The following is a 19,750-nucleotide window of genomic DNA, read 5'->3' as shown; positions in this document are numbered from 1 at the left end:
ATTTTGATAGGGAGTGCACTCACAAAGAGCAATTTCTAGCCATTTTATCTATGCAAAAGTTATTGTTCTACAGTTTCAAGCAAAAACTCACCAGTTCTTTTAGTGCCAATTACAGGTGAGCTCTCTCTCTCCTCATAGACACAAAGCACGCTCACCACGTACTCAGTATTGGGCACGAGATCTAAAAATAACAAAGAAGGATGTGACCACATATTTAAGAGTGGGGAAACCAAATATAATTATTTAACAAACAACCAATATAAACCCATATCGGTCGACCACTAATCTAAATATTGAGGGCAGCATGACTTCCTCAAAAGCCGCGTTTCCACTATCGGGCCAAATGAGTGCGTGCTAGTGCATGCCAGGGCCAGTTGCATTCACAATGTCACTTCCAGGGCTTCATCATGCCTCCTCGTGGCTTCGTCAGGGTCAACAGCCAAGCGCCCTGGCCCATTGATTACCCTTGGGCCAAAGAAGGCCACCTGGGGATTGAGGCGGGGTCAATGTCAAAGGCATTGTCAGTTTCGCTGAGTCAGGTCAGATGTTTCAGCACACACTAATTTCCCAATCTTTCATATTTTGCTACCAGCCTACCACAACAGATCGACGGAGAATGGAGAATTGTCAGTACTGTTTAGTAGACTAAATCAGGGCTCTTCTGAATATTTGGGCTGATGAAAATGTGCAACGTCAGATTGACGTCATCTGCCGAAACGAAGATGTGATTAAGAATATTGTTGCCAAACTTGCTAAGTGGTGTATCCAGTGCACAATGGTACAGGTTCGGGAGGAAAAAAGTACAAATCAGTGTTCATTTCGAGGGCTAGCTTGTCTCCTGCCTGTGAAATGGGAGAGATGTGTGACGTTGACACCATGGCTCCGTATTAAGGGCGGGTTTTAGGGCAATGCTGCGTGGCTATTGGCCTGATGGTGGGAATGCAGATCGATTTAGGTCTTGTGGCTCAAGGTCCGAGGCTACTGGTCCCGGCTCACCAGCTTATAGCCCTGTCTCGCACTGGCCCGATAGTGTACAAGAGAATACATGGTAGTTATGGCCCTACTAACGAGTGTTCAGTGTTCATTTGAGACAGTAAAGATGGGACTGGACAAATAAATATGGATAAATTCTGCTGTAAGTTACATACTGCGAAGAATGACAAATTCTGAATTTCCATCCAGAATGCGCTCAGTGGTGTCATCTTCGTCATCAACTGGGTGGTAGCGGATGATGTAGCGGTCAATATCAGAGGGTTTGGGCACCTGAGGGGCATTCCAGGTCACCAGCATACTGTCTGCGGTCACGTCCCCAAATGACAGACCAGATGGGGCAGGGACAGCTAAGAGAGGATGAGAGACAGGAAAAAATATATATATACAATTTTATAGAAATGCTTGATTTTCTTCAACTGTGATAACAGTCTGTGCCACAGTTGCTTAAAGAGATAAATATGTGAGCATAATGAACCTCTGGTTTTAAAGCCTGTTTAAACGTAACGGGGTAAAAGCCACTGGTGGAGGAAAGAGTGAGAAAAGGAGCACCATCTTGAGGCATCTAACTAAAAATGTGTTTATGTGCAAAAAGTAAACTTCACAAAGATTGATGCTATGTGAGAGTACACGTCAGTTTTCTTCATCCAAAAGAGAGACAGAGTGAGCGCCCTAAATAAGATACAGCTGCTAGTCTTTCCTCAATCAGCATTCAAACGAGGATATGGCTGCCACATGTACTGGGACTACGAAATATTGTAGCAACAAAGAACAGGAATGTTAAACAAGTTATGAAGGCACAGACTTACTCCAGATACAACTAGGCCAACAGTTCATTAAGTTCACAGATCTTACATTTCTAATCCATGTAGATTGTTCAAAAATGTAAAATACAACAAACTTTACAATATTCGATTTGTGAGGCTGACAAGCCCTTAGAGGTACACTAAGTCATTTTATGTTCATGTTTCACTGACCGATACATCCCAGTTCTTGGACTTTATACTTTAAAATAGTAAATTTAGAGTTTACAATCAGCATGAAAGCAGAAAACAAACGTTTTCTATTGTTCTTCAATTATGCTAATATTAATTATTATAGACTAACTTCAACCCAAAGCTTAATCTTAAAATCATATTTTGACTTCTTTAAGAAATATAATAAAGACATTATTTGGTGTCTATTATTAATTTTTCCTTTTAAAGCCCAAAGTATACTTCAGTCAGACACGAACACAGGACACGTGATGCAAATTTTGTCATCAGCAGAGTGCTCGAGCACTAAACACGCTCAGCCCGAGTTTTGTAACCTCGCGTCTTTGAACACGCAGAATGTGCATGCACCTGGAATTATTTGTACTAATTAGTGGGTCCACAAGGTGACAACCCTCACATTTGAGCCATCATTTGATGCTGTTGCGAAGAAGCGCTAGAAAAAGATGTAATCGATGGTAAGCAACAAGGAGATGAATGTGGAAACAACAACAGTGGATGTGCACGTCAAGAACGCATGTGTGAGAAGGTCAGGAATCTCTAGCCTGAAGGATTATAAAGACTTACTTTGACTTTTTCTGTCTAAACTCCTGAGGAGAAATAGTCCCGTATCTCCTGTGTATGTGCACAGTCATACGAAGTATACTTTGACAGGCTCGCATTCGACTGTACGTAGACGCTAGGTGTTTGCGTCAAAACCGAACTATACCATGGGCTTAAGATGTATTCAAAAAAGTATTATTTTTTAAGGTTTAGGGGAATAGGGATTTTTTTCAGCAATTCAACCGCCAAAAGTATGGTTAGTTTATACAAACACACCCAGGCACACATACACGGTCTTACCTGTTTGCTGGGTGATGGTGATGGGCTCACTCTCTCCATTTTCTGTTATTGTTGTGATGGTGATGTTATAATCGATCCCAGGCTCTAAACCATGCACAGTATAAAAGCTTGTTGTGGGCTCCACAAATTCAACAAAGATTGGGACACTGTCCCCAGCGGCCAACACGGTGACGCGGTAGCCGGTGACAACGGTAGAGTTAAGTGGACTCCAGGTAAGGCCGATAGTGGAGTCAGTAATGTTGATAAAGTGAAGGTCAGTTATTTTGGGCACATCTAGAGGACAGAAAGTGCCAGAAGCCAAACACAGACATAGACACAAGACAGAGAGGTGGATGTTAGTCATCTATCCAGAGAAAAGATCCTTCACGGTTCATATTGTGAACGATACTGAACCACGGAGATGTGCGTAGAAGACATCTGGGGTATGAGAAAAGCATATTGAGCTCTCATGTTCTGGTTGCCAACATTAAAAGCGCAGGTAAAAAAATATATTGTATATTTTGTTCATCTACTGATTAGGAGGCTGTTAATGTTGACAGCAGAAACATGTTGATTATATTGTTGCTTCACATTTCTTTTAATTGATTGAAAAAGCAATGTGTATTCAGTTATATGCACGTTCTTTGAATTTAATGTCTCAAACCAAACAAAAATAGACATAAAAAGCAAGTACTGCAATTACAATACACATGCTTTCACAGTTTATGCATAATTATTGATCTTGAATATCAAGCACAAAAAGGCAAATTTGTACCAAGGAATTTTTCCTATCATAGATATCAAAGATAGTGCATCTGTACCCCTCATGTACAGTAGATTGAGACCAAAAATATTCTCTGCCCCCAAACCCCAACATGACTACTGATTTAATCCATTTCCTGTTGTAATTAAGAAGCTTCTACACCTACCTGGAGTCATGGTGGTTGATACAGGGGTGCTCTCCATGTCATCCTTTACTGTAAACACACTAACATTGTACTCCACTCCTGGACTCAGGTTCTCTAAAGTGCACGAGTTCTGTCCTGCCTTCACAAACTCCTCCACTGAGTTCCCATGCTGCCCTTTGGTGGGAGTGGAACTCACTCTGTAGCCAGTGATGTCTGAGGGAACAGAAAAAGTGTTGCAAAGGCAAGACCAAACAGTACATTTTCATAGTGAATCCACAAACTTAATCCTTCATGGTCTTTCTTCGAGTTCACACTTTGGTTACATAGTTTTAAATAAGTCAGGTTTCCATCCATGTTGCGAAATTAATTTATGAAAAATCTTATATCAAAAACACTAAAGCAGAGTGTCCATTCCATGTGTTCAAGTGAACATAATCGTCACTTTCGGGGAAATTGGCACAAAGGAGAAATGGAAATGGAAGTTGTAGCCACTAGGCATGTGACGGTATCAAATTTTCACTTTACGATAATTGCTGAATTGCTTTTATCACTGTATACGGTATTGTCATGGTATTGAATTACATTTAAAAAACAGGTTGAAAGATAAACAAACTTTATGGTTGTTCTCTTAATAACAAGTTTAATAACTTTTTCAATACCAAACTGGCCTTTTAAATTAACAGATAACAAAGAACTTTGAAAAGAACCCAGAACATTTAAAAAAAAAACTAATTGAACATATAAATAATTAAAAAAAAATAAATAATTATAATAAAAAAATAAAAATGACATACAATAAAAAATTGTACAAATGTATAAAGTAAACACATTTTTGAAAATAAATATTAAGTCAAATAGTCAAAAAGTAAAGTGCAAAACTGCAAACATGTAAAGTCCCATATGAACAACTGCCACATTGCCATTATTAATTACAGGACTAAGTACTAGCTGATTACAACTCTATTTTAGTTGTTACTACAAGACACAAATGTTACTGTGTAGCTAGCAGAGTTTTAGTGAACTACTCTTCGGCCAATTGGAAGCAAGTTACACATTATCTGCAAATGGCAACAACAGGTCACTTTCTTTGTCATCTTAGTTGTCACTTAGCTAGTTGTCTCTCAGTTTTCAAAAAAAGTTTGGAAAAACGAGCAGAACTCTCACTATATACTTTTGTCTATCTGAATTGCATGTGATGATTGTCCTGCAGATGAGCGAACACTTTGGAGGTGTTCCCATGTTTTTCTGCCACATGTTTTGCACAGAGGGGAACATCTTTGACCAACAATCCCTCTGCATTTTTATTGAACTCAAAATACTTCCACACTTCCGCCTTCTCTTAGATAGTGGATAAAGGATTGGCTCTGTTCCTCCTTCAGCCATGCTTCTCGTCCATGTTGATTTTGTTTACATCAGAGTGTGCATGTGTCATTTAAGCCGAATACACGGGTGTTGTGAATCTCGATTCGTTGATGGGGAAAGAAACTACTGTGTGATCAGAAAAATCTAAACAATTTGGCTAAAAGGTTATCTAGAATTATTTACGGTATTTTGAAGTGCCCACGATAACAATATTGTGTATGTTAATTACCGTGATATACCGTATTACCGAATACCATCATATACATAGTAGCCACTGGGAAAGCCACTGTGGCTGTTTATTAAATGTAATAAATTACGTTTTAGTTTAGTTGGCTTGTTGAGGTAAAGTAACATGACGTTTTGATGCACATCTAGGAATTTATTTGGTAAATGAATTTCTATCATAGTGTATACATGTCTTCTTACAGAATAAAAACAATTATTCACCTCAGGCAAGTGTATTTTAAAGCAAATTTTATCCACATCTTGATGTTTCCATTTAGCATGTTTTATGCGATAACCCCAAATTCTAATAAAATATGTGGATGGAAACCCAGCTATAAACTGTCTATAAACTGTCAGGTAGTAGTCCGCATCAGTGCAGGCTTAGTAAATTGAGGTTGCATAGCACTTGTGAGCAACCTTCTGAATTATAAAATGACACCCATTCCAAGTCTGCAAGTACACATCAACTGCATCATTTGGAAAAGGCCTTTGAGAGAGGACTTTGCTTTCATCAAATTAACCGTTAGCAAATTCACAAATTTATGATGAAGTGCATGGTGCTAACCTGGAGTTTTGGCATCTTTCCATTGAACAGTTACTTCTCCGGTGTTTGGGTTGGACTTCAACTTCAGATCAGTAGGTGGAGAAAGAGCTGTAGACAGATAGTCATAAGACAGCTGCACAACTCTGCCAACAGTGTGAGAAACCTACCTCTAACACTCCCAAATCTTTATTAAATCAGTTCAATATCAAAAGAACAAAAGCACACTTACGAGTGACCACACGTCGTGTGATGGGGTTGCCGTGCTCATAACCGTTAATGATGGGCTGGACGCTGTACGTGTACTCAACTCCAGGGGTTAGACCTGAGATAACAACACTACCAGACTCAGAGATCACATCCCTAGGGGCTTCTCCACCTTGGCTTGGCCTCACGGTCAACTGCAGAGCAGAGTTAGAGTGAATACGATTGTGTACAGAGTAGTATAGAGTGATCATGGATGAAAATGTATGAAAAAGAATGTGAAATGGAAGAATGTCAAAAGTCAAACAAGCTGTATGGTGAGAGTTGGACTGTTCCTCAAGAGTACTTTTACATGTCACACACGGCCCATTAAACCTAAGAGGGATGGCCTATAGCTGTGCTTCAGTGCCTCTGGTATGTTTGAACAGTACCTTGTATCCAGTTCTAGACAGAGGGGTCCAGGATATAATGATTGATGTGTCTGTGACATCAGTGCTGAAATGGGGAGCATTTCCCATTGGCTGAACTGAAGGCAGAAAATGCAGTGATCTCACTTTAGTACTTGTGTTTTTCTTTAAACATAAGCAATGCTCAGGACAATGAAATGTATTTTAGAACTCCATATTAATTAAGACTATCAGGTACATGGTACTTCTAATGATATAAGTGCAATGTTTTCGACATCATTTGAAAGCAAACTTTTACTTAAAGGTGAAGTGTGTGATTTTTCAGTGTAAAAATACCTTCTCCAATTCCAGCATTATTTGCAGAGACAACTATAAGTAACCCATTCATAGGTTGATTCCCCAGAAGAGTGTAAACACTATGACACTAACATTATTTGTTTGAGCATCCAAACTGGCCTGACACAGCAACATAGGCTACACCAGTTGTGTGCGATTGGGGTGGGGCTATCTTGTTGCCCGAATAATGACAGAGGTGTTTTTGGGAAAACCCCAAATACTCTTATTTGAGCAATTCCACTGGGTTACTTTAGTGGAGCAGAAATTACACACTTCACCTTTATATTCAAATTTAAAGTATGACTCGAAACCTTCAATGACTTGTCATGGCAGCTGTGACTAAGTTTGATACTCACTTGTGGTGAAGGTGGCGGAAGACCCCTCGCTAAGCACGTTGCCTCTTTCTGCATGCAGAGTGGCAGTGTACTCAGTATCAGGCTGCAAGTTGAGGATGGTGTACCGTGACAGGCGGGCAGGAATACGCAGCTGTTTGGGGTTCAAGCCCTCAACAGTCAAGAAGAGCCTGTAACCTGTGATCTGAGCCTTTGGAGGGGACCAGATGATCATAGCACTGTCTTCAATAACATTAGTGAAGTGGATATTGGTGGGTGAGTCAGGCTCTGTGCAGAGAAAGATTTACAGGGTTAGTGCAAATTGTATGGCCAACAATAATAGGAATATAGAGCCAGATGTTTCATATTGTAAAAATTATCAAACTGCTTTGAGAGCATATTGACTGTCAATGATTAGGCAACTATTATTGCTGTTCCAGACTATGAATTACTGTGGTTTTAACCACGACACTGCAGAATACTTGATTCTGATTGGTTGACAGACATTCCATGGTATTGATTAATTTTCTATAACTGAATGGCTATGAAGTAGATCCATGTTCACTACGCCATGTCTTTCTGAATTATTAAAATGTTTCAAATAATCAGGACTTCAAAGAGCCATACAGTCTACCATAGCAAAGGAACCAAGAAAAGACACTGAACAAGTACAGCTTGTAGCCAGTAATGGTGGCTTGGGCTGTTTCTAATCTGGAGGTTGAATCAGTGGTGTAAGAAACTAGCTCTACACAAAAAAGCATTTTTGTAATGAAAACCTGAAAAATGTATAGGAAAAAAAAAATGTCTTACAATAATACATTTATGTGGTATAAGCAGAATAATTGAGCCCTGACCATCGAGGCCACATTACTACTTTGGGTGCGTATTCATTTTCAACTTTGTCTGGCTTGACAAAGCCTTGTCTGAAAGTTTATACAAGTTTTAAAAGTTTGATGGTTATACAGACATTACCCAGACAGCACACATACATCTCAGAGATGTCTGTTTTAGATCTTTTCATCTGAAAAGCATCGCATTTCAATTAACATCTGCTAAACATCTTAAAAGGATCAACTTTACAAACATTCTAAATCATAAACATCTCAAAGATATCTGATTATTGTTACAACCGAGAGGAAATGTATTATAGACAAATTGACAGTCAGACAGACTGGCAGCTAGCTAGCTAGATAGTCAGACAAACCGGCAGCTAGATGGATGGATGGATGGAACTTAAAACAGATTTAAGGTGTTTTGTGGGTTTGTTTACATTATAATTATTTGACAGTTGGAGTTTGAATTAACAAGCATTCCGTTGGCTCATTTGAGCATTCCCTCAATGGGCAAATTCCAAACTGAAGGGAAGTTCCAAACAAAAGTGAGCAACTCAAGCTCTCCATGAAGGTCCCTTCCACAAGTTAGTAAAGGGTATATGCGATGGTCACTTCGAAGAAGTAATTTTACAGTTTATGATCACGTGACCCTGGGTGGCGTGTCGCCATGTCCTCAGCAAATATTTTATAGCAAGATTGTCGATCAGAACATACAGTATTACATGTTCAAATGCTCAGGCAAGCACTATAGCCCTTTGTAACATATACTTCTCCTCCTCTGCAGTTTACATTTTGTCCTCATACATGAGATAGTAGAAAGCCATAAGCAGAAAGATACTCCAAAAACAGGGTCCATTTCTTCCTGTAGACTATTCTAAACACTGTGGTTTATGATTATTTTTTATTATGACCTCTGGTGCACCAAATAACTTTCGGTGGGAAAAGTTCATTAATGTATTTTATATACATATATGTACAGATATATTACTATTGTTATTATTATTATTATTATTAAGACAGCAGCAGTAAGCAATTTTAAATAAGACACAAAAGGCAATGTTTGACAAAAAAAAAAAAAAAAAAAAAAACTATTACATAAAGTATATTTATTTGCAACAACAAATTAACAGCAATAAATAAGAGATCCCTGTTGTTAGAACAACGGCGCCGCGTCGTCATGGTAACGTTTAAGGCGAAGATAAAGTGGAAGTGACGTATGTCTTTCATTACTCCCTTCATCAAGGGTGTTCCAAATGGCCATCACAGTCAACATCAACGGAGTCACAAGTGCCCTGCTCCAGGGCTCAGCCCTTCGGAGGGAGTAGGGCATAGGGATGCTCACTTCCGCTTGGAATTCGCCCGATGTAAGTCTATGGTATTGGTCCAATTTTGATCATCTGCTGTGCAAAAACTGTAAGTCTGACCAGTTAGAAAAGACATAGCATGCTATTCCAGAACAATCTGAAGGTCTGTGCCGAGTTTGGTGGACGTAGCTTGAAAACTCTAGGAGATCATTTTAGAAAACTTGGGGCTGGATTCACAAAATGTTCTTATGAAGAAAATTCTTCTTAACTATCATTTTCTTCTTAATTTCTGTCTTAAGAAAAAAGTTAAGAATATTTTGTATTCCTGACAAAAAGTATCTTTTTTCTTAAAAGTGTTCTTAAGAATTCTTGAAAAAAAAAAAAATCTTAAAAATCGTCGTAAATAACATCTTAAAGTTAAAATAACCTCAGAGTTGTCTTAAACCCCAAAAGGTAAGATATTTAATGAATTTACTGGGTTCTTTCAAATGTGTTTCATTCTATCATGTTGAGTTATATATGTAGAAATGAGATTTTAGACCAAAACACGTTTTTAAGACTGTTTTGTATTTGTTATTTTTATTTTCAGATTATAAACCATGTAAATGTTATCACAAAATTTAAACAATACATGTTGTTTTGAAGTTTCTTAATGTTAATGCTAGTATGGATGCACTGCATAGCGCATTCTCTCCACGATCTTTAGAGTCCATAGAAACATAATAATGAAATCATCACATGTGACTCTACCCTCCCTAGCAACTGGGCCAATTTGGTTGTTTAGGAGATCTGACTGGAGTCACTCAGCACACCCTGGATTTGAACTCGCGACTTCAGGTGTGGTAGTCAGTGTCAATACTCACTGAGCTTTCCAGGCCCCCTCTAAGAAGTTTCTTAATTTTTTCTTAAGAACATTTTCGTGAATCCGGCCCTTGGTCTCGGTTTAGGGATTTTGAAAAAACCCTGAACCAAGTTTGTAGAATAAAAGTATGTTGCCAACATAATAATAGTCAGTATCACCACATATTTATTTTTTTTCTTGATTGAACACAAAACTGTGAGAGATAAGCATTGTAATCAGTAGGTTGTAATTTTTAATATCTTTGTGTGTACCATTATGCCAAAAGAAATCCAGTTGACATAAAACTCCACAATACACAGGTTGTGATCATAAGATGCAATTTAGAACATTAAGACAGTACAACCCATTGACCCGACTTTACATCTATCCCACACAGGTTCGTTTTCAATCACAAAAAAGTACATACTGTATGGCCTCTACCCTGACTAAGGACAATTTAACAGTCCGTCACTGATTATTCCTTACGCATCTTTGCAAATCATCTTTGGTTATTTACACTCTTTTACACTCACTTGTAGCTTGTTCTCCAACCAGTGGCTCGCTCTCCTCCTCTGATCTGAGAGCAAAGATGAAGAAACGGTATAGGGTTCCAGGCTGGAGGTGTGTGATCTCAGCGTAGGCGTTGCGGGTTACTGGGAGCTGGATTTCTCTCTCTGTCAGCCCGTCTGAACCTAACTTAGCCACAGACACACGGTATCCAGACACCTCTGTGGATGGACTGGTCCAAGTGATGGTGATCTTAGAGTCAGATACCTCAAAGAACTGCAGATCAGTTGGAGAGGGGACTTCTTCTGTGGGTGGAAAACAGTATGTCACCACCAAACAATGTTTTTTATTCTTTCAAGCTTTAATCAGTCTACAATGGATTCAAGTTTCGATTTGGACTATCCAATAAAACAACCTGCCTGGCCAAACTTGTTAGGCTGGATGGTTTTGATTGGTTTAGAGAGATTTTGGGCACTTTTAAGGCTGGGAGACTTACAAACAGCAAATCATCAGCCTGGCCAGTCTGGTAGATCAACAAGTCCGGCTTAAACCAACTAAGACTACCACACTACCTTAGGTTTTTTTTTGTTTTTTTCAGCAGGGCACTAGGACATCCCAGGACTTTAAAGAAACATATATGCAAGAAACAGCATGTACTTCTCTAATAAACATAATTTGGACCTTATTCTACATTCTGAGTCATCAAAAGAGATTTCAGACTACGCTGAGCTATATCCAATCAAAGGTTTAACATATCGTAGCTCCTCATGCAGACATGGCGTTTGGTTGTTTACTATTTTGTAAAACTTGCTCATCTGAGTAGCGGAAACCAGACACCCTACTGGCAGACCAGCCAGCATAACAGGAATAAGAATAACATGATATCAGACTGATTGTTTGTTTTTAGACCAGTCATAATATATCAGCAGACATCAAAAAATTAATTACATGGGAAGCTGGTCATAATAGGAGCTGAATTGCTTGTTGAACCATTTTTGTAGCATTTGCACCATCGATATGATGCAGCACAGAAGAATTAGAATAAAGGTCAATGTAGGTAAAACCAGATAAACATCTCCTATAATGACCAAGACTAAAGTTTTCTAAAGTTGCAATGTTTGCTGATTTGCTAGATTGGTATGAAACAGACAGACCTCTGATGTTCTCCCAGCCAGTCCCCATAAAATCAAAAACCACACACTCGAGACATATTACCCTATAAGGATTCACAGGCAGTTGGACTTCTAATAGCTGACTCAACTAAAATGTGATCTTATCTTTGGACTGCCAGACAAAACATCTAAATCTACTCAAAAGAAACCAATAAAATACATTTATTGCATGATGACATCATCCTATGTTTCCATTGCAACACAGAGATCAAAACTCAAACTGTTAGAAGCTATTATATTCAGTCGTGTCCCAACACAATGATGGAGGTAAATTGATGATTACATTTCCTTATTAACAAAAAAATATATATTTGGTCTGTTCCAAAACCTAGTGAGCTTCCTCCAGAGGCAGCATATTAAGACATCATAGGTGCGCTCCAGACGTGAAAGCTGTTCCAAATCGTAGGTATCTTAATTATGCTGCCTCATAAGATACCTCGTTTTGGACAAATTTTAAGGTAGCATCCTATGTATCCTTCCCAGTCGTGTCATGAAGGCAATCCCCAGTAACCTAAAGTCACACAAGAGCAGCGTTGAATGTTCCCACAATGTGTTTTTTTATGCTTATTTAGAGTCATACAGAAACCCTATACCTACACCTACCCCTAAACCTAACCCTTACCTTAACCCTACCACTAAATCTAACCCTAAATCTAACCTTAGTAACAGCGAATGAGACTCTTGCAAGACTTAGGCTGCTGGGAGGTTACCCTCTAGACACAGCCATCCTTCTCCGGGTAGGCGATCCCAGAATGCACCGTAATGAGCTCAACGGACAAATAAATCCAAGATATCACAGACGAACTGAGATACATTTGGATTATAAATATACTTCTAATACATTCAATACTGAAAATTAGCGATAAAAAATAGGTTAATATTATAGAAAATTGACTATTTTACCTAAAATGTGCGTGTACTATTCGTATTTATGCTGATTAGAGTATCGCGTTGTTCCTCATGCGTCACCTCTATTGAAATCGTTTGTGAGTTGAGACTCGTGCGCTGCGCAAGACGAGCGCTATTTCAGTGATGCACAAAGCTGCCGCCTATGCAGAGCATTCCAAATCGCTCTCTTATGAGGCATCACTTTAGTAAGGATGCTGCCATAGAAGACAGCTGCCTATGTAGGCAGGAGACAGCAAGGCAGCTCACTAAGTTTCGAAACAGACCCATGTTGTATGCGAGTCTCACGAAAAGCTGTCAAGATGTTTGGGTTGTTTTTCACCTCAAAATTAAAATTATTTTGCTAATAATAAAATTAAGCCTATTTTAAGACCATTAAGATCTTTAGCATTGTGACATTATTTTCATGACAATTAAGTACACTCCCTACTATTGTAATGTCTTAAAACTTTCTTATTACTGCAATGCAAAAAAAAAAAAAAAAAAAAAAAGGGGAAAGTTTATATATTATGGTAGTATTTGTTTTACTGCCTTTAATTTATAATTTATGCTGGTTTAAATAATAAAAAAAGCAAAATATAACTTTTTTCCCCTTTTATTTTGATGTTAATCGTGTGACAGACATGTTTCCACGTAAAACTCATTTAGTGATTCTCTACTCTGTATAGTACCTGTCAGTGGTTTCCCAGCAGTGGTGACCTGAACAAATATAGGCTCACTCTCCAGACTCTCTTCCACCGAGTAGAGACTGATGTTATAGAGCAGACCAGGGCGAAGGTCACCCAGGGTCACTGAGGTGGCAGTGTTGGGTAGATTCAGCTCAGTGCTGCCAGAACTACCTTCTTCAGATGGTGTATAAACCACACGGTAGCCTAAACAAACAAGATCTATACTTGTCAGCATTTGTCTTCAGTGTATAATTTGTGTATAGGTGAAGGTGACATAATGTTTTGTGTTTCTAAAGTAGGCCCAGTTTACCTGTGATGGGAGCCAGAGGTTTAGACCAGCTGATAACAATGGCGGTCTCCCGCACATCCTCCACTTCATAGTCAGAAGGGGCATCAGGAGCTATGGAAACACATCAAACATAATCCAACAAGATAACATCAGAAGATGAAATATGATACAGTCAATTACTGTGTGTAAGAGTATTTGTCAATGGAAGATGCTGTCAATGAGTGTTAAGACAACATGAAATTAAAATGGACCATTTTATTTTCTCAATATATATACCTGTTATAATTGTGCATGATCACTGCACGTTATTCCAAAGAAATAATGTGTTTTAATAATCTTCCATCACAATATTATAACTTTCTACATTTCTGAAGCAACTTCCACTTTAATGCTGACACAACCAAGGCTGTGTGGGCAGGGAAATATAATATTATACAATAATATATCATATATTTTATTTTTTTCCCCTTTGATTTTGATGTAAATCGCGTGACCTGGACATATTTCCATGTATAACCCATGCTATAATGGTCTACTGTACCTGTCAGTGGTTCCCCAGCAGTGGTGACCTGAACAAATATAGGCTCACTCTCCAGACTCTCTTCCACAGAGTAGATACTGATGTTATAGAGCAGACCAGGGCGAAGATCACCCAGGGTCACTGAGGTGGCAGTGTTGGGTAGATTCAGCTCAGTGCTGCCAGAACTACCTTCTTCAGATGGTGTGTAAACAACACGGTAGCCTAAACAAACAAGATCTATACTTGTCAGCATTTGTCTTCAGTGTATAATTTGTGTATAGGTGAAGGTGACATAATGTTTTGTGTTTGTAAAGTAGGCTGTGTTTACCTGTGATGGGAGCCAGAGGTTTAGACCAGCTGATAACAATGGCGGTCTCCCGCACATCCTCCACTTCATAGTAAGAAGGGGCATCAGGAGCTATGGAAACACACCAAACATAATCCAACAAGATAACATCAGAAGATGAAATATGATACAGTCAATTACTGTGTGTAAGAGTATTTGTCAATGGAAGATGCTGTCAATGAGTGTTAAGATAACATGAAATCAAAATGGACCATTTTATTTTCTCAATATATATACCTGTTATAATTGTGCATGATCACTGCATGTTATTCCAAAGAAATAATGTGTTTTAATAATCTTTCATCACAATATTATAACTTTCTACATTTCTGAAGCAACTTCCACTTTAATGCTGACATAACCAAGGCTGTGTGGGCAGGAGAATATAATATTATACAATAATATATCATATATTTTATTTTTTTCCCCTTTGATTTTGATGTAAATCGCATGACCTGGACATATTTCCATGTATAACCCATGCTATAATGGTCTACTGTACCTGTCAGTGGTTCCCCAGCAGTGGTGACCTGAACAAATATAGGCTCACTCTCCAGACTCTCTTCCACAGAGTAGATACTGATGTTATAGAGCAGACCAGGGCGAAGATCACCCAGGGTCACTGAGGTGGCAGTGTTGGGTAGATTCAGCTCAGTGCTGCCAGAACTACCTTCTTCAGATGGTGTGTAAACAACACGGTAGCCTAAACATACAAGAGCTATACTTGTCAGCATTTGTCTTCAGTGTATAATTTGTGTATAGGTGAAGGTGACATATTGTTTTGTGCTTCTAAAGTAGGCTATGTTTACCTGTGATGGGAGCCAGAGGTTTAGACCAGCTGATAACAATGGCGGTCTCCCGCACATCCTCCACTTCATAGTAAGAAGGGGCATCAGGAGCTATGGAAACATACCAGACATAATCCAACAAGATTACATCAGAAAATGAAATATGATACAGTCAATTACTGTGTGTAAGAGTATTTGTCAATGGAAGATGGTGTCAACGAGTGTTAAGATAACTTGAAATTAAAATGGACCATTTTTATTTTCTCAATTTATGTACCTGTTATAATTATGAATGATCACTGCACGTTATTCCAAAGAAATTATGTGTTTTCATAATCTTTCATCATAATATTATAACTTTCTACACTTCTGAAGCAGCTTCCGCTTCAATGTTGACATAACCAAGGCTGTGTGGGCAGGGAAATATAATATTATACAATAGTATATAATATATTTTCTTTTTTTCCCTGTGATTTTGATGTAAATCGCGTGACCTGGACATGTTTACACGTATAACCCATATAGTGATTGTATACTGTACCTCTTAGTGGTTCCCCAGCAGTGGTAACCTGAACAAATATAGGCTCACTCTCCAGACTCTCTTCCACAGAGTAGATACTGATGTTATAGAGCAGACCAGGGCGAAGGTCACCCAGGGTCACTGAGGTGGCAGTGTTGGGTAGATTCAGCTCAGTGCTGCCAGAACTACCTTCTTCAGATGGTGTGTAAACCACACGGTAGCCTAAACAAACAAGATCTATACTTGTCAGCAAATGTTTTCAGTGTATAGGTGAAGGTGACATAATGTTTTGGGTTTCTAAAGACAGCCCGTGTTTACCTGTGATGGGAGCCAGAGGTTTAGACCAGCTGATAACAATGGCGGACTCCCGCACATCCTCCACTTCATAATCAGAAGGAGCATCAGGAGCTATGGAAACACATCAAACATAATCCAACAAGATAACATCAGAAGATGAAATATGATACAGTCAATTACTGTGTGTAAGAGTATTTGTCAATGGAAGACACTGTAAACAAGTGTTAAGACAACATGAAATCAAAATGGACCCTCTTTAGTTTCTCAATATACAGTATGTACCTGTTACTTTTGAGCACGATCATTGCACATTATTCCAAAGAAATAATGTGTTTCATAAATTTTCATTACAATATTATAACTTTATACACTTTTGAAACAACTTATGCTTAAACGCTGACATAACCAAGGCTGTGAGGGCAGGGAAATATAATACTATACAATAATATAATATTTTGCATTTTTTTCCTTTGACTTTTATGTCAATCGTGTGACTTAGACATGTTTCCACATACAGTTCAAGTCAGAAGTTTACATACACCTTAGCCAAATACATTTAAACTCAGTTTTTCACAATTCCTGACATTTAATCATAGAAAACATTCCCTGTCTTAGGTCAGTTAGGATCACTACTTTATTTTAAGAATGTGAGATGTCAGAATAATAGTAGAGAGAATGATTTATTTCAGCTTTTATTTCTTTCATAACATTCCCAGTGGGTAAGAAGCTTACATACACTTTGTTAGTATTTGGTAGCATTGCCTTTAAATTGTTTAACTTTGGGTCAAACATTTTGGGTAGTCTTCCACAAGCTTCTCACAATAAGTTGCTGGAATTTTGGCCCATTCCTCCAGACAGAACTGGTGTAACTGAGTCAGGTTTGTAGGCCTCCTTGCTCGCACACGCTTTTTCAGTCCTGCATACCCATATTTTCAATCGGACTGAGGTCAGGGCTTTGTGATGGCCACTCCAATACCTTGACTTTGTTGTCCTTAAGCCATTTTGCCACAACTTTGGAGACATGCTTGGGGTCATTGTCCATTTGGAAGACCCATTTGCGATGAGCTTTAACTTCTTGGCTGATGTCTTGAGATGTTGCTTCAATATATCCACATAATTTTCCTTCCTCATGATGCCATTTATTTTGTGAAGTGCACCAGTCCCTACTGCAGCAAAGCACCCCCACACATAATGCTACCACCCCCATGCTTTACGGTTGGGATGGTGTTCTTCAGCTTGCAAGCCTCACCCTTTTTCCTCCAAACATAACGATGATCATTATGGCCAAACAGTTCCATTTTTGTTTCATCAGACTAGAGGACATTTCTCCAAAAAATAAGATCTTTGTCCCTATGTGCACTTGCAAACTGTAGTCTGGCTTTTTTATGGCAGTTTTGGAGCAGTGGCTTCTTCCTTGCTGAGCAGCCTTTCAGGTTATGTCGATATAAGACTTGTTTTACTGTGGATATAGATACTTGTCTACCTGTTTCCTCCAGCATCTTCACAAGGTCCTTTGCTGTTGTTCTGGGATTGATTTGCACTTTTTGCACCAAACTATGTTCATCTCTAGGAGACAGAATGCGTCTCCTTCCTGAGCGGTATGATGGCTGCATGGTCCCATGGTGTTTATACTTGTGTACTACTGGTTGTACAGATGAACGTGGTACCTTCAGGCATTTGGAAATTGCTCCCAGGGATGAACCAGACTTGTGGAGTTCCACAATTTTTTTTCTGAGGTCTTGGCTGATTTCTTTTGATTTTCCCATGATTTCAAGCAAAGAGGCATTGAGTTTGAATGTAGGCCTTAAAATACATCCACAGGTAAACCTCAAATTCAGTACATCTCCTATCAGAAGCTAATTGGCTAATTGTCTAAAGGCTTGACATAATTTTCTGGAATTTTCCAAGCTACTTAAAGGCACAGTTAACTTAGTGAATGTAAACTTCTGACCCACTTGAATTGTGATATAGTCAATTAAAAGTTAAACAATCTGTCTGTTAACAATTGTTGGAAAAATTACTTGTGTCCTGCACAAAGTTGATGTCCTAAATGACTTTCCAAAACTAAAGTTTGCTAATATGAGATCTGTGGAGTGGTTAAAAAATGAGTTTTAATGACTTCAACCTAAGTGTATGTAAACTTCTGACTTCAACTGTATAACCCATATAGTGATTGTGTACTGTACCTCTCAGTGGTTCCCCAGCAGTGGTGACCTGAACAAATATAGGCTCACTCTCCAGACTCTCTTCCACAGAGTAAATGCTGATGTTATAGAGCAGACCAGGGCGAAGGTCACCCAGGGTCACTGAGGTGGCAGTGTTGGGTAGATTCAGCTCAGTGCTGCCAGAACTACCTTCTTCAGATGGTGTGTAAATCACACGGTAGCCTAAACATACAAGAGCTATACTTGTCAGCATTTGTCTTCAGTGTATAATTTGTGTATAGGTGAAGGTGACATAATGTTTTGGGTTTCTAAAGTAGGTAGGGTGAATATATTCTGGTTTTCCAAAAAGAGGACACCTTTTGTTTTTCGCAGGGGGGAGGGGGGATTGGGTGGGGTGGAATAATAGGGTTCAAAACAGTGTTACTATGAATGCAAACTTTAATACAGTGAAAAAGACACTCTATTAGCATAACATAAATATATATAAATAAATAAATAATTTCAACATTCTTTTGAATGTCCATGTACTAAAATAAAATATTTGATACCATGAGTGTACCTTCATTTACTATTACTATTATTTTGAATGGCCATGGAAAATGAAGCAATGTGATAACAATTTTACCTGGTCGCAAAAAGTAGTCCGTTAATTTACCTGATGAACTTTCACCTTTTGCTGACCCTTTATGCTCGCAGAGCTTATGTGTGCTTCTAAATCACTTGCACCTTTATTAGCAACTGACACATAAGTGCCAGCTTTACATGTCATACATTCTGCTTTCCACGGATCTCGACCTGGATGAAAGCATGGAAATTTTTTGTGCAAATCTTCTGTAAATTTGCACTTTCGTTTGGGCATTGTTTCCACTCAGCTGTCATTTGCTGCTACTGTCAAACCACTGTTTTATGCCGAACACAACAGCGCTTCACGCATTCGCGGATAAATTGACAGGCAGGAATTTGGCCAATAGTTGCTGCAAGCCTCTTATAATCGACCAATTGGTGTGCGAGAAGGCGGGACTTACAAAGAGAGGTTAAAGCAATGCAAATATGTGCGCACACACAGTGAAGTATTAGACCAGATGCACATCATAATGCAACTAAAGCCAAATCCCGGACATTTTCGCAAATTTAGAAATCCCAGCCGGATGCTATTTTAAGGTCTGAAAAAGAGGACATGTCCGGGAAAAAGAGGACATATGGTCACCCTAAAAGTAGGCCCAGTTTACCTGTGATGGGAGCCAGAGGTTTAGACCAGCTGATAACAATGGCGGTCTCCCCCACATCCTCCACTTCATAGTCAGAAGGGGTATCAGGAGCTATGGAAACAAACCAAACACAATCCAACAAGATTACATCACAAAATGAAATATGATACAGTCAATTACCATGTGTAAGAGTATTTGTCAATGGAAGATGCAGTCAACAAGTGTTTAGACAACATGAAATCAAAATGGACCCTTTTTACTTTCTCT

At 38.8% G+C, this 19,750-nt stretch overlaps 1 protein-coding gene across 37 annotated transcripts in view; it reads right to left on the bottom strand.

Moving 5' to 3' along the window:
• fn1a (fibronectin 1a) overlaps positions 1–19,750 on the bottom strand; it is a 49,166-nt gene that overhangs the window by 15,240 nt on the left and 14,176 nt on the right. For 2 of the 37 annotated variants that reach the window (XM_051708964.1, XM_051708967.1), the window contains 17 exons: positions 16,132–16,221; positions 15,835–16,035; positions 15,315–15,404; positions 15,008–15,208; positions 14,488–14,577; positions 14,181–14,381; positions 13,661–13,750; positions 13,354–13,554; positions 10,631–10,909; positions 7,144–7,407; positions 6,476–6,570; positions 6,073–6,241; positions 5,865–5,951; positions 3,734–3,925; positions 2,826–3,098; positions 1,149–1,340; positions 92–181 (listed from right to left, as the gene is read on the bottom strand). In XM_051708964.1, coding sequence (XP_051564924.1) covers positions 92–181; positions 1,149–1,340; positions 2,826–3,098; positions 3,734–3,925; positions 5,865–5,951; positions 6,073–6,241; positions 6,476–6,570; positions 7,144–7,407; positions 10,631–10,909; positions 13,354–13,554; positions 13,661–13,750; positions 14,181–14,381; positions 14,488–14,577; positions 15,008–15,208; positions 15,315–15,404; positions 15,835–16,035; positions 16,132–16,221 — 2,805 coding nt within the window. Of the gene's footprint in view, positions 1–91; positions 182–1,148; positions 1,341–2,825; positions 3,099–3,733; positions 3,926–5,864; positions 5,952–6,072; positions 6,242–6,475; positions 6,571–7,143; positions 7,408–10,630; positions 10,910–13,353; positions 13,555–13,660; positions 13,751–14,180; positions 14,382–14,487; positions 14,578–15,007; positions 15,209–15,314; positions 15,405–15,834; positions 16,036–16,131; positions 16,222–18,296; positions 18,325–18,464; positions 18,498–19,504; positions 19,595–19,750 lie in introns of all 37 variants that reach the window. The other 35 variants (XM_051708968.1, XM_051708979.1, XM_051708981.1 and 32 more) reach the window with 28 other exon arrangements.

The sequence above is a fragment of the Myxocyprinus asiaticus genome, chromosome 10 (genome assembly GCF_019703515.2).
Source record: "Myxocyprinus asiaticus isolate MX2 ecotype Aquarium Trade chromosome 10, UBuf_Myxa_2, whole genome shotgun sequence".
NCBI lineage: Eukaryota > Metazoa > Chordata > Actinopteri > Cypriniformes > Catostomidae > Myxocyprinus > Myxocyprinus asiaticus.
Note: the sequence above shows the minus strand (reverse complement) of the source record. Positions and strands in the feature narration are given on the sequence as shown.